Below are 16,284 nucleotides of genomic sequence, written 5' to 3'. Positions count from 1 at the left end.
TGTTGGGGAAATGAAAGCATAATAATCCCCGTAACGTTTGGATTAATTTTTGGTGAAAATAAAAATGAAATGTTTTTTTTAACAGTTTATTTCAATAATCACATTAATAAGTTTTGAATTACAACAATTAAGAAAAAAATAAAACGGTTGCTGAAAATGTTATTACACAAAAATTAGATTTAGTGAAAAAAACGGTTGTGCCCCCATTGTGAGGCTCAACCGTACCCTTACAAAAATTGTTTGGGGTACTCTTTTCGTGGTACATTTTTTTTACAATTGTCACCGTTCTGTCTATCTGCTAATTTTGTTGCACGTTTGCACTGTGCAAACCATCATCAGATATGCATAAATATAACAAGATGATAATTTAAACTCTTAGCTTTATATAATAATTCACATAACAGTTTTAAAAAAGTATACGGTTTAATTGCTTTTTAGGTTCGAATAGTAATAGTAGTTAAAACTGTAGCTGCTTTAACAGCAAGTGAGTTAAAAACTCATTTTAATAGCTTTTGATATACACTAAATATACGTTTGTTGAATTGACGACTTCCAATGGCAATGCGTTCCATAAACTTGCAGTTCTGTTTATAAGGAATTTGTGTCTCAGAACAAACTTGGTTTATTCTCTACTGTATTTCTTATTGTGACCTCCGTGTGATTTTGAGAAAGTTTGTTTGTTTAAAAGTTTTACTTTTTCGATTTTATTGAAAATTTTAAATACTTGAATAAGATCTCCTCTATTAGTCTTCTTTCTGACAATGTTGTTGAACTTAGTGTTTGAACGGTATTGGTACTGCAGACTTATTATGTTCTTTGCCATTCTAGTCATTCTGTACTGTACTATGTTTAATACTTCAATGTCACCTTTGCAGTTTGGCGACCAAACTAGTGCTGCAAATTCAATCAGAGGTCTAACAAAAGTTGTGTATAATTGCTTGACAAGATGATGATCTAAATGGACAAAGGTGCTTTTATCGTCCCCATTATTGCATTAGCCATTGATGAACATTGATTACTATGTGTTTCTTCCATTTCATTGATGTATCAAAATTTACAATTATGTTGAATTCAAAAATTTAGTTTTCACTTGATAGTATAATGCTGATAACACATATGCCTAATATTAAAATTAAATATTGTTTAATCCACAAAAAAGTCTTGAAAAATATGATGTAAGTATAATATTTTTATCAAAAAAAGCAATATTAGGTACATCTCTTGTGCCATCTACTAAAATTCATTCTCGTCTTACTCGTCATTCAATTAAGTCTCATCCTTTTTCTGTGACTGTTCCTAAGTGCTCCAAAAACTCTTATTCCTCTAGTTTTTTTCCTTAAACATTAGTTCTTTAAAATTCGCTTCCTTCATCTTGCTTTCCTGATTCATATGATTTGCAACCCTTTAAGTCGTCTGTCAATCGTTATCTTGCTCTACAATCTTCATCTTTTTTTTTCCAGTAACTTCCAACTCTAATTAGTGGTTGCTTGCAGGGCCGTCCTTAAAAGGAGGGGGGCGTAGGGGGTGTATAACCCCCGACTATAAAAAACCTGTCGGCAAATATCTGCTATATCTACCTTGTCGGCAAATGTAGACTTTCAGTTGACAAATATTGATAAACGAGGACTTTTTTTTTTTTAGTCTTTTTCTAATAAAATGTAAATCTAGTTGGCAAAAAGTCATATTTCACCTCCCCCCTACCTCCATTCCATTTTTTTTTCGGGACGCTGGTTGCTTGCAGCCGTTGGAAAACGTTGAAGCGTGTTGGAAGCGAAGATGTTTAAAAAAATAAAAATCTCCTTTTTATATTTGCATACTATATCATTTCTTCTAAATTAGATTCACGCCAAAAAACTTGTTTGGCCACGTAAAAGAGCGTGTGGCATTCGACATTCGTTTGACACTCAACTTAAAGATTCCGAAATGTCTTAAACTATACAACACTCATTAGAACTTCAAAATCATAAAGGGGGTCTTTGTGCTATATTTTGCATATTGTATTTGGGTCTGTTATCTAGTTTATCGTTTCTGTAAAGTTGTTACGTTATACCTATATTCTATAAATATATGCAAATGTTAAAATAAATAAAGGTATGCTTTTACATAATCTTGTTTTTTTTGTTTTTCTTTTGCTTTTTTTTTTAATTAAGTTTTAAACAACATTTTGTAATAAAATATAAAGTTTACAAGATAACATTTAAAAAGTAAATGATGATAGTAAAATTAAAAAAAATAGATAGTTGATGGAATAATAAAAGAACGCGGGGAGTAGTAGAATGCAGTAAAGTCTTGTTGTCGAGAACCGCTAGCATAAAAGTAATAGTTTATCGTAATATTGGTAAAAGATAACAAAATAATTATTTAATTAATTTTTTATTTTATTTTTTACAGAAAAGTCCGTTGTAAATATATAAATCTATTTATATACTATATATCCAAAAATAATGCATTGAACTCTTGGTATATATATATATATATATATATATATATATATATATATATATATATATATATATATATATATATATATATATATATATATATATATATATATATATATATATATATATATATATATATATATATATATATATATGTATATATATATATATATATATATATATATATATATATATATAAAAGTTAAAATTGTTTTCAAAGATTTTTACTTTAAATACAATCCTAAAAACGATAGCAGAGTAGCCCCCAAACGAAAAAGAACAAGAAATATAATCTGGTTTAACCCACCTATAGTAAAAGCGTCCTGACAAACATAGGCAAAAGTTTCTTACAACTAATCGACAAACACTTTTAAAAACCAAATCCGCTTCATAAAATATTTAATCGTAACACAATAAAAGTCAGCTACAGCTGCACAAGCAACATTGCAAAAATTATAAAGAACCACAACAATAAAATTATTTCGATGAACCCAACTGCCGTTTAGCTTGCCATTGTAAACTAAACGAAACCTGTCCTATGAACAGAGATTGCAGAAAAACAAATGTAATTTATAAGTGCATTGCATCATTCCCAAACACACCTGAAAAAACATAAATAGGTTCAACATAGGGCGTGTGGAAAATTAGATGGGCGAACCACAAGCAATCGTTCAAAAACAAAAAACTTAAAAATTTAACCGCGCTTTCAAAACACCTATGGGAAACAAAGGATAAGTTAAAAACAACACCTAATTTAAAATGGTCAATCATAAAAAGCGCCCCCGCCTGCAACAACATAACTAAAAAATGCCAATTATGCTTATTTGAAAAACACTTTCACACTACTTAACGGTTTTAAACAATGCTTATATTTAAGCACTGTTTAAAACCGTTAAGTAGTGTGAAACTATAATTATAAATAAATAAAACTTGTAACTACTTTTATTAAGAAAAAAATGGTTTCTTTTGAGTTAAACCCAAAATGTTGTGAGATAATACAATTATGTATATTGGTTTTCGGTCTTCTCTTACTTAAAAAATGAAATTTATTACTTTAATAACACTGAAAAATTGCAATGAAAGCGATATGGTTTAGATACGAAAAGCTATCAAATTTAACTAACAAATTAATTATATGCAATAAAAAAAAAAGGTCAGATTTGTCTATAAGCTTGCGCTATTAAGTCAAACTAACGATCAAGACTATTGGTAAAAAACCTACCATCTAAATCAGAGAGAAGCCAAAAAAAAGCTTATAAAAATACCTCAACAAATAAATAAAAATTATTTTGCGCAACAATTTCCTTTGATGGAAAAACTACTAACGTTATCAATTCATAACTAGTCATGTTAACAACTTTCCTGACTATGTTTTCGAGGGTTGTTATACAGATAATTAGTTTGCTGAAGCATATATAACAGAGAACAAAAACTTTGCATGTTTATAATAACTTGCAATAACAACATTATTATTTAGAATAATGTTTGCTGTTTACTCGTGAGCAACAATCTTGACTAGTAATGGCCGCTAAATATGCATCAGATACGATCTACTGACATTTTCATCGTACAAATAAAATGTTGAATGGATGTAAAGTAGTATGCTTCAAATGCCGAAAGAAGTAAAAGTAATGAGTTATGCGGTAAAGAAATTACAAGTGCCGCAAAAGCTCGCATTAGCAACCTTATACGACATTTATCTAGAAAACACGCGGAGCTCGTCATTACATTAGAAAAAGAAAAATTTGAAAAACAATTAGAAGAAAAGAATAAGAAGCAAAAACATACAGCCATCAAATACAGCACTTCACAGCAATCCATATTAAAGTGTTTTGTACCGCAGCAAATTAATTTGCATATAGAAAAAGATGAGTTTTTAGAAGCCTTAAACCAGCTGGTTTTGGTTGAAGGTCTTTCATTCCAGGCAGGGTTGTTATCTGTCAAATATGTCTGAGACATATTTTCTGCCGACATAAAATATGTCCCACATATTTTCTATTGACATATTTTGACATAATTTTATGTCTGAATTATTTTCTGCTGACATAAAATATGTCAGACATATTTTCCATTGACATATTTTGACATATTTTTATGTTTGAAATATTTTATGCTGACATAAAATATGTCAGACATATTTTCTATCGACATATTTTGACATAATTTTATGTCTGCATTATTTTCTGCTGACATAAAATATGTCAGACATATTTTCTGTCGACATATTTTGACATAATTTTATGTCTGAATTATTTTCTGCTGACATAAAATATGTAAGACATATTTTCTGTCGACATATTTTGACATAATTTTATGTCTGAATTATTTTCTGCTGACATAAAATATGTCAGACATTTTCTGTTGACATATTTTGACATAATTTTATGTCTGAATTATTTTCTGCTGACATAAAATATGTCAGACATATTTTCTGTTGACATATTTTGACATATTTTTATGTCTGAATTATTTTCTGCTGACATAAAATATGTCAGACATATTTTCTGTCGACATATTTTGACATAATTTTATGTCTGAATTATTTTCTGCTGACATAAAATATGTCAGACATATTTTCTGTTGACATATTTTGATATATTTTTATGTCTGAATCATTTTCTGCTGACATAAAATATGTCAGACATATTTTTTATTCTTGAAGAAAAAATCAATCTAACAAATTTATTGCGCATTTCAACTTAATTTACAGAGTTAAGTGAAAATAGTTTACCAAATTTGTTGCTTTTTTGCAATCAATAACGTTCATAAAACTTTTACTTTAAACCCTATTAAGCAAACATCAGTTGTTTCATAAAGGTCTTTTTGTGCCCTTTTTAGCGATGTATCATTTGATAGTATTGACTAATATTGGCATTTATTGACTTATTTATTGATTATGACTTATTTATTGATTATGACTAATATTGACATTGATAGTATTGATTAATATTGACATTTGATAGTATTGACTAGTATCGAGGCATCATTTGATATTATTTGATAGTATTGATTAGTATTGATTAGTTTTGGCGCTTTCCCTTATTAGAATATAAAATCTCAAGCTGAGTTTTTATTACTGAGAGTGGTTTTTATTAGTATGACTAAACTTAAAATTATTTCTTTGATTAAAATAATAATAATAAAAAAAACTTTTTCAGTTATTTTTAATTATTAGTTGATCCGGAAAAAGATTTCATTATGAAAAATTGAATTCAAAAGATTCTATGAAAAAAACGGTTCACAGAATTTCAAAATATTTGTGCCAAATTAAATTCATTTAAGCTGAAGAATTTGAAATATTTCATAAAAGATATATTCAGCTCATTAAATTCATATTAGGAAGACTAACCGCTAAAAATTTATAACTAATTACGAATAATATACTTTTAGTTATAATAGTTATGATTTATTTAACAATAAAATTTATTGAAAATTGCATTATAACAGCATAATTAACTGCCATAAACTTGCATAAAATGTTTTGAGTGAAATATATATTGGAATAATTATTTTTTTCGTTTTCCTTACGATTTAAAGTCAAAAATGGAGAATAATTTATTGAATGAATCAACTATTAGTTAAAAATAACTAAAAATGTTTTTTTTTTTTAATATTATTTTAATCAAGAGAATAATTTTAAGCTTAGCCATATTAATAAAAACCATTTTTAGTAATAAAAACTCAGCTTGAGATGGTTTTTACATTTTAATAAGGGAAATCGCCAATACTAATCCATACTAATCAATACTATCAAATACTATCAAATACTATCAAATAATGCATCAATACTAGTCGATACTCTCAAATAATACATCGCTAAAAATACTTTGTCAATACTATCAAATGATACATCGCTAAAAAGGGCAGAAAAAGACTTTTATGAAACAAAAGAAATTTGCTTATAGGATTTAAAATAAAAGTTTTGATGCATAACACAGGTCAACAAAAACAAAATTTTTTTCTGGTGCCAAGAAAACAATTTGTTTTTTATGTATGATTTCTTATTTTGATTTCAAATATGCAACTCATTTTTTACCATCACGTCAAGTTGTAAAGATATTTGGGTTCAAATCTTTAGAATTTGGGGTAAAGTCCCTAATATTGTCGAAAAAAAAGTTATTCAAAAAGATGTCAACCTGAGTCTCAAAAGAAGCTTATTTTCATAGAGATTTTAAAGATGTTATTCGTTTGTAATAAAAATAAGCATTTTTTGTATTATTGCTGAAAAACATTTTGTTGACATTTTTTTAAGAGTCTTTAGCATTTTTTCAAATAATTTTTTTGCCAAAAAATTTTTAGGAAAAATTTTTATGTTTTCTAAAATCTCTATACCATCTTATAAAATACGCTTTATTTGAGACCCAAGTTGACATACTTTTGAACAACTTTTTTTTTGAAAATATTAGGGACTTTACCCCAAATATTAAAGATCTGATTCAGATCTTTAATATTTAATATTGGGTTCAGATCATCTGAACCCAAATATCTTTACAACTTGACGTGATGGTAAAAAATGAGTTGCATATTTGAAATCAAAATGTGAAATGCAATCCAAAAAACAAATTGTTTGCTCGGCACCAGAAAAAAATTTTTTTTTTGTTGACCTTCAATTATAATTGATTGCAAAAAAGCAACAAATTTGTTAAACTATTTTTACTTAACTCTGTAAATTAAGTTGAAATGCGCAATAAAATTGTTAGATTGATTTTTTCTTCAAGAATATCAAATAGTAAATAATTCAGATATAAAATTATGTCAAAATATGTCGATAGAAAATATATCTTACATATTTTATGTCAGCAGAAAATAATTCAGACATAAAAATATGTCAAAATATGTCAACAGAAAATATGTCTGACATATTTTATGTCAGCAGAAAATAATTCAGACATAAAAATATGTCAAAATATGTCAATGGAAAATATGTCTGACATATTTTATGTCAGCAGAAAATAATTCAGACATAAAATTATGTCCAAATATGTCAATAGAAAATATGTGGGACATATTTTATGTCGGCAGAAAATATGTCTGAAAATATGTCGACAGATCTGCCAGACATATTATGTCGTAACAACTCTGATTCCAGGTTCAATATTTATTAATTAATTTAAAATAAAATTTAAAAAATCGTATGTTTTTTCGCCATTTTTTATTAATAATTTATTATTCTAAAAACAATTTCTATATGCGTTTGATCGGGAACCTATTCAAAAGCTTTGCGGAAAAGATGCATCTCATTTTGGACTTAAAATGAATAGATGTAATAAGAGAATTCAAATTAGTGATCTTGCCAAAAAGCATGGCGAACAAATCAAAAACAAATTATCGGAAATTCTAATTTATTTAAAAGTCAATTCTACATAAAGGCATATGCGCCTCTACCTCGGTATAAACGTGCAATACTCAAACAATGATGAAATTGTTGTAATCAATCTTGGCACAATCGATACGAAGGGAAAACAAAGGGCGGTTTTTACACTAAAAAAATTATTGAAAAGTGTTTAGATAAGTTTGGAATCAATAAAATGAATATTTTAGGCTTCAGTGTTGACAATATGCTTTTTTTTACAAATGAACGAGTTTTTTATTTAAATGTTTTTTGACAATGTAGATATTGTAATATTTTGTTCTTGTGACTTTATAATTTAAAGTGTAATTAATGTAAATAAACATTTAAATCTTTTTATAATTTTATGATCATATGTTTTTAATTAATCTGAGAAATTAAGAATTCTGTGCGTGCGACAATACAAAATAAATAAAAGTTATCTTTGGAGTTGTATTATTCTTATTAATTGTAATCCTGCAAAAGTGGGACAAATCGACTTTTCGATTTAATCAGTGGTTGCGCTTAGCTGCATAAACCCACGGATCCCTTATTTTTCCTAAAAAGTTAGGGATCCGTGGTTCAAACCCACCTTTGGGCAAATTTTGCGACATCGGTTAGGAAGGAGGAGTGAATTCCGGCACTTCAAATATATATTAATATATTATTCATAATAAAAATATAATTGGTACCCTATCACCTTTCTGGCATTTATACATGGAAACTCCAGATAATAAAAATCCTTATTTAATTAAAGAAGGAAAAAAAAAATTCCGGAGTCCGGAATCCGGAGTCAGAGTCCAAGGAGTTCATGATTTTTGAGCACGGAGTCCGGAGTCCCAAAAAATCGATGGAACTTCGCATTCCTGATATATATATATATACATACATATATATATATATATATATATATATATATATATATATATATATATATATATATATATATATATATATATATATATATATATATATATATATATATATATATATATTTATATATATATATATATTTATATTTATATATTCATTTATATATATATATATATATAAATTTTTAAAAACTCTTTGATTAATAGAAGGTAAAATGGAAATCAAATCCAGCGAAAATCAATGCAAAACTTACTACAATTTGCTTAATAAAATTATCATTGCGTAAAAAGCATTTATTTTTGACAAATACAAATTATGAAGAGAAACCGGGGAATAATTGATTTTACATAAGAATATAAAACGATGAACATTATAAACATTAAGGGTGAAATGCATGAAGCGAATAAGTGAAGATCGACTTGAACTTTGTAGTCTAACTTTCTCGAGTTAGTTTGAAGCAATTTTTTCTTTTTTAAATGCCGACAAAAAAGCATATGAGGCACACTGAGGCCATAGTGCTTACAAGTGGAATAAAAGTGTAAAACTATATTTCAGTTGATGATTGATATATATGCTGCTGATCAGTGTGGAATATAGCCCATATGTGGAACAAATAATGCATCCACATAATTATTCGACTTAATGTGGTATAATCCTTAAATAAATACGTGCTAAATTAGATGTAGCTATCACATGGGCCATACATATAAAACACACAATCTTGCCTCATTTTGAATTTTAAATTTTAACCAATTGTAAACAACGATTCCATTTTAATGCATTGTAGTAAAATCTAGAATATTCCATGATACAATGTGGTTTACAGTATTGGTAATTTTCAATTCATAGTTGTAAGTATGTTTAAGCGGTTTTTTAATTAATGAATTTGAGAATTGTTATTCAAAATGAACTTTCAATAAAATTTGTAAATCAGAATTACACTTAACGAATAAAAATTTGTTGTTATACTTAGCGAGTTATACTTAAATTGTAATTATTCTAAACAGTTATACTTAACAAAAAAAAATTGTAATCAAATTTATACTAAACGAAGATAAAAATATCTTATAACGTTGTATTTGTTACCAGAAAACTACATAAGATTTTAAAATGGCGGCCAATGTATGCAAGCTTTCGTTATTATTGATTTTTTTCTGTCAATTTTATTTTTACTTGGATTTCATATGAAACTATCTTTCGCTACCTTTCGAAGACATTCGTAGAAATGCTAGATAAAGAATTTGAAGAAAATATTGCGTCTTTATTGTATGATTCATCAGATTAGTTTTGTGTACAGAGTTAATACAGAAAGGATTTTTTAAACTAAATGAAAAGTTGTTTTACGTGTATATTTATCGGTGAATAGAATTATAAATAAAAGCAAAAAGTATGATGTTTTTCCATTTAAGTTTTTTAACTGATACTTCTTTTTGTTTCTTTTTTTTTTTAATTTTATTTTAGGTGCCCCAAGAAGTCCTAACGGTCTTGTCACAGAGCACCGCGGAAGTGCATTTAACCAGGAAGTTCACGCCTCCTTCCTTACCGTGACGCGAAAATTTGTCCAGAACTCGTTTCGAACCTGGATCTCCTGCTTATAAAGCAAGCGCTCTGACCACTGCGCCGCGGCCGCATAAATACTTCATACAAATAAGTATACATACTATGATACTTATTTGTAAAGGTATATATGTATAATTATTTGCATATTTTATACATAAACAAATCTACTGACTTGTTTATATATGATATTTAAACAAGTCAGAAGATTTGTTTATGTATTTTTAGGAAAATATTGCGGCTTTCGTTCTTATTTAGGGTGGTTTTAATGGGATAAACATTATAGCCACATATGGAACGCACCAACGCTATCCCATTAAGAAGAGTGGTAAATATATGGTTAACATGCAATTGCCATATATGGCCCACGTGAAAATTTCTTGTTGGGGTAGCACTTTTAAGTTTAACTTAAAAACGGTCGGTTTTTAAGTATAACATGAATTTACGTTTGCTCTACTCATTCACTCAAGTCGACTTTTATATTTGAAGTATGACTTCAAATTTCAAGTTCGCTTCTTGCATTCCACCCTAAATTGATATATATATTTAGTGCATTTATTTTTCTTAATAGAGTCTTTGCATGGGTAAAACGTTCACTAAAATTTATTAAGTGTGCTATATGCTTCTAATTATGATGAATAGGTTCAAATTTGCTTTTGTTGGTACTAACTCATGCAATATTCGCATAATTAATATGGCTGTGAATAAAAGAGAAATATTTGCATAATTAATATTGCTGTGAACAAAAGAGAAATATTCGCATAATTAATATGGCTGTGAATAAAAGAGAAATATAATTGAGTTAGAGTTTTCTTATTCAAAAAACTTCAAAAAATTCCTATACTTTTTGAAGTTTTGTTGCATAAACTTTCAATGGAATTTTTCTAAGTCATCATCAATACAAACACCTAAAATTTTAGTAACATTTACTCTCTTTATTTCGACACTTTTAATGAAAAAGGATGGCATTTTATTTAGAATCAATTTTTTTTAGAGGGTGGATGAAAGAAAATCCAATTAGTTTTTTTAATGTTAAGTGATAATTTGTTTGATTCAAACCAGTAAGAAATCTTGTTTAATTTTAGTTTCATAAGTTGAAAGAGTGCACAGTGGGCCAGTCTAAAAATGCCAAAACTATTTATGGGTTAAATATAGGCATGTGATACATGTTTATAGGGGTTTTTGGGGCCAAGGACATCATATGTGGACTCCATTTTAAGTTTAGAGTAGTCATTTTAGGGGTTTTCAAGGCTGGTAACAGCTTTTCTCGATATTTTGTAAATTGATGGACATGATGTATGTCTAAATATAGGTAATTGCGGTAAGGGTATTTGAATCTTGGCATATTCGGTCTTTAGAAGTGGTCATGACCGCTTAAATAGTCATTTTAGGGATGATCAAGAGTTGACCTTGGATTTCCCAATATTTTTCCATGAGATGGGACATGTTGTATGTCTAAATATAGGTAATTGAGGTCAGGAAATTAGAAACTAGACATATTTGGTCTTTAGGAGTGGTCATGACCGCTAAAGAGGTTATTTTAGGAGTGGTCAAGGGTTGCCCTGGATTATCCCGGTGATTCTTAAATGATGGTACATGTTGTATGTCTGAATATAGATTATAGAGATCAGGAAAATAAAATTTGGGCATTTTTTTTGTTAGAAAGTGGTCATAACCGTACAGGTGATTGTTTTAGGGGTGATTCTGGGATGTACAAATAGTTTTTCAATTTTATGGAGTAGTTGTGTGTCTAAATATAAAAAATTGAGTTTGGGCAATTTAAATCTGGGAATATTTGGTCTTGAGGAGTGGTTATGATTACTCAGGTAGGTGTGGTCATTGGTTGTCAAGACGGTATTTTTTTTTATTTTTTTTTATTTTATGTACTTAATTTCTTTGATATTGTAAATACAAACTTATAACGTTCAATAAAATTGAGTTTTATTAACATAATTTTATATATATATATATAAAATAATATAAGAATCTAGGTGATGACATACATCATATATTAGTACATTGAGAGCCTCTTTGCCTCCTACGGTTGATTGGAGTCTTTGACTTTTTCCTTCCCAGTGGGCACAGTACGTTTTTAAAACGTTCTTTGGACGTTTTTATTAGGTTTAAATGTTATAAAACGTCTAAAAAACGTTTTAAAAACGTTTTAAAAACGTACCGTGCCCACTGGGTCACTCCTTATTCTGGACACCTTAAGTTTCATCTTAAGTTGCGCAAACTTTGTTCAAATGATGCAATAATTAAAAGCAAGCGAATATAAAGTTCTTAAAAATTTTTATAGATGAAAATTTCTTCTGGCTTCCCCTTATAAATTATGCACAGTCAATAATTACCAACACTATTGGCGTAACGTATTGAGTTCGACAATACGTCAATATGTCAAGTCTCAAATTAATCCAATGGTTAATCCACTGTTTTATTAACTATGCAAATATCACGGGGAAGTACGCAATCAACAATATTTCAGAAAAATTTATAGGCTACAAAAACACGCCTACCGTGTCATATACTTTAAACATTAACGAGATCATGCAAAACCTTTTATATGATATGAAAATGATGGATATATTTGAAACAAATTTCTATCAGCATCTAATTTTTATGTACAGATACTACAACAAACTTTTGCCAGCAAACTTCAACAATAAGTTTGAAATAAATCTAAATGAAAAGTATAATCTAAGATCAAATAACGGGTGATGCGGAAGTTATCGGACAAAATAAAAACGTCAATAACTTACTTATAAATAAAATAACAAACTACTATTATATTTTTTTTAAATAAAGCATTTATCTTTTAATAAAAATATATTTTTTATATGAAAAAACACCACCATCTGCAATTGATCTCAATTTTGCTCTGACGCCTTTCATATGCGACTGTAAAAAGTTTAAATCAATTTCTTGTAGTTTTAGTTTAATGCGATCAATCAAAACTTGCTCTGTTGAAGCTTGCCAATCTCCCTCGTAAACCTTCAGTGCCAAATGTCCCCAAAAATTTTCAATTGGTCGTGCTTGAGGCACATTTGGGGGATTGGATTCTTTATCAACGTAATAGACATATTGGTCCATCCAATTTAGAGAATCTTTAGAATAATGAGAACTTGCTAAATCTGGCCAAAATAAATAGTTAAAGTATCCATGATACTTGTGAATAAATGGAAGAAGTCGTTTTTTTAAACATTCATTAATATAGATTGATGAATTGATCGCTACAGCCTTGAAAGTGCGAAACAATGGCTCGGACATACCATGGTCAGATATGGCTATCCACATTAATAATTTTTTCGGAAATTTCTCTTTTCCTATAAAATGACACTTTCTGGGCATGTCTTTTTGTTGTTTGTGTAGTATCCAGAATTTCCAGGCATGTTGTCCCCTGCAAAACAAAAGTATTTTTAGTCATCGATGATTAGAAGCGATTTTGTGTTATAGAGTTGGTTAACTAGTTTCCTGCTTCTTTTCTTTGCCTTTATTTGTTGTTCTATAATATATTTTGGAGTCTTTTCACGTTTTCTAAATTTAATATTCATTTTTTTTAACTGACGACCAATTGTCGATTGATTTACACCGAATTTAATACCTATTTTTCTCTGACTGAGCCCTTTTCGATTCTTGACAAGTCTCGTTAATGCGGCTTTCTTTTCTCTAGTCCAGGATGTCGGACTACCAGGGTGCTTTCTATCAGAAAACGATTGAACAGTTTCAAGTCTTTCTAGGTTATCATATATTGTACTTCGAGCAAATCCTTCCTTTTTAAAATGATTTACGATTTTTTTTTTTATATTAGGTTTATTTACAAAAAACATTTTTAGTCGCTTTCGAAAAGATTCTCGTTCAGCTGCATTTAACCTCATTTTAAATAATTGTGTTTCAAATAATATAGTTTATATTTTATAGAACGTTTATGTCTACGCATAAAACCACAAGAACTAATTATTATGCTCAAATAATGAAATTAGGATTTGTCCGATGACTTCCGCATCACCCGTTAGAAGCAACAACTTTTAATTGAACCAAAAATCTGATAAACTAAAAACTTTGTATATCTTATCGAGGACCTAAATTAATGAATGAATGCCATAAAGAATATAAGATTATGGTGAACTCCTTAAATTCATTTAAGTTTCAAACAAAAAAAAAGAAATTTTTAAAATTTGATCTTAAGAAAAGTTTTTTTTTTTCTTTTTTTAATTAATTTATTATTGTCTTGACTTATTTTTATTTTTTATACGAGCTTTTACCATAACAATGTATTATTTAAACTTGTACAAAGGGGTTCTGAAAACCCTGAAAAGATTGTCTATGAAAAGATTGTACTCCGGATTGTACATTATGAACATATTGCTTTCTATTTGTGAGATAACTTTTAATCCAGGAATAGGTTTGATTGTTCATACCATAATATTTTTTTTTTCTAAGAGAATGCAATGTAACGTATTGTTATCTTTACCTTCTTTGAGCCATATCTGTTTTAACTATCTGTTTTAATTTTATTTTTTTTTATTTTCAGTATATGCTCTTATCTTTTATTTTATGTTATCTATATGCAATGCATATAGATGCAATGCATATTATGGAATGTTTTTATAAATAAAGTAAAAGATAAATATGAGTTTATCACTGATGTATCTACAGTCGTATGACAATTTATTATGGCCACCCAATAAGTTTTAACATACCTTGCTTATCTTTTGTTTTCTTGGCATTATAGTTCAAAATTATATAATTTAATTTATTTGGATGCATACAATATAGTTGACAAAATTATTTAAAATTTTATGCTGGTGTAAACACTATCATTTTTGACAGCCATTTTGTGTGACGCCATCTTGAGACCGCTATTCTTACAGTGCACGTGGTGAATACTCTCTGTTGGTTTGGTATATTTTTCAAAGTTATCATTAAAGTAAGTACTCAAATCGACTAATATTACTTTAAGAATATTACATTACATAAATTAACATAAGAATATTTTTATTTCACTCAGTATTTTGTGATTAAAATTATTTTAAGTAATAATAGAAATTTTAGTACTAAAATTGGTTATTTTTTTAGAAATGGGCAAAAAAAAGGGCTTATCTCTAGAAAAAAAAAGTGAAAAGAGCACTTCTTACAAATACTGGTTTTTCCCAAAGAGGAATCGCCAGAAGATGTAATGTTTCTAGAGTGTCAGTGCAGAATACCAAAAAAAAAATTGTCAACATGGAAAACCTGACTCCAAAAAGGACTGGGAACTGTGGTAAAAAAAGAATTCTTACTCCACGAGGTGAAAGAGTTCTTACCAAAATAGTATTGGAAGATAGGCTAGCATCAAATGATGATATCACTGAGAAGTTGGAGAGCTCTGGTATTAAGATGTCCAAGAGAACGGTTCAGCGTCGTCTACACGATCTTGGCTACAGCTCAAGACGTCCGGCTAAAAAGCCAAAATTAACGCCAAAAATGATGGAGAAGCGATTAGAATGGGCAAAAAAATATAGAAATTGGACTGAAAACGATTGGAAAACGGTATAACAGATTATTTTATTAAATAATACTTTAAATTGTTTAGATAATCCATGCATTGTGGTCAATGAACCATCGTATAATATTTTTAGATTTGCTTTAGTGATGAGAGCACGTTCCAAGTCTTATCAAAAAAAGCACAATACGTGAAAAGGAAGGTTGGAGAGAAATATTTAAGTAGCTGTATTATTCAAACCGTCAAACATCCAACCTCGGTGATGATTTGGTCGGTTATTTGTGGGAAAGGAATGGGAAGGCTGTACATTGTTCAAGGGATAATGAACCAGGTGCAGTATAAAAATGTCCTGGAACAAAGATTGTTACCCCAATTGACGGAATGGTTTGGTCCAGAGGAAAAAAAAACATTTATGCAAGATGGAGCACCATGCCATACGGCTAAGTCTATCAAAATCTTTTTGAAAGATAAAAATATTCCTTTGTTGGACTGGCCGGGAAATTCGCCGGATCTCAATCCTATAGAGAATGTTTGGGAGCTATTAAAAAAGGAGGTGGCCAAAGAAAATATTACAAACAAGGTGGTTCTAAGAGAAAGTATTA

At 28.7% G+C, this 16,284-nt stretch overlaps 1 protein-coding gene across 1 annotated transcript; it reads right to left on the bottom strand.

Moving 5' to 3' along the window:
* Positions 1–13,008: 13,008 nt before the first annotated feature.
* LOC136086161 (uncharacterized) lies at positions 13,009–13,548 on the bottom strand. Its single transcript, XM_065808438.1, has one exon. The coding sequence runs from the start codon at positions 13,546–13,548 to the stop codon at positions 13,009–13,011; it is 540 nt and encodes a 179-aa protein (XP_065664510.1).
* Positions 13,549–16,284: the final 2,736 nt, after the last annotated feature.

This window comes from Hydra vulgaris, chromosome 10 (genome assembly GCF_038396675.1).
Source record: "Hydra vulgaris chromosome 10, alternate assembly HydraT2T_AEP".
NCBI classification, from domain to species: Eukaryota; Metazoa; Cnidaria; class Hydrozoa; order Anthoathecata; family Hydridae; genus Hydra; species Hydra vulgaris.
This window is presented reverse-complemented; position numbering and strand designations above follow the sequence as displayed.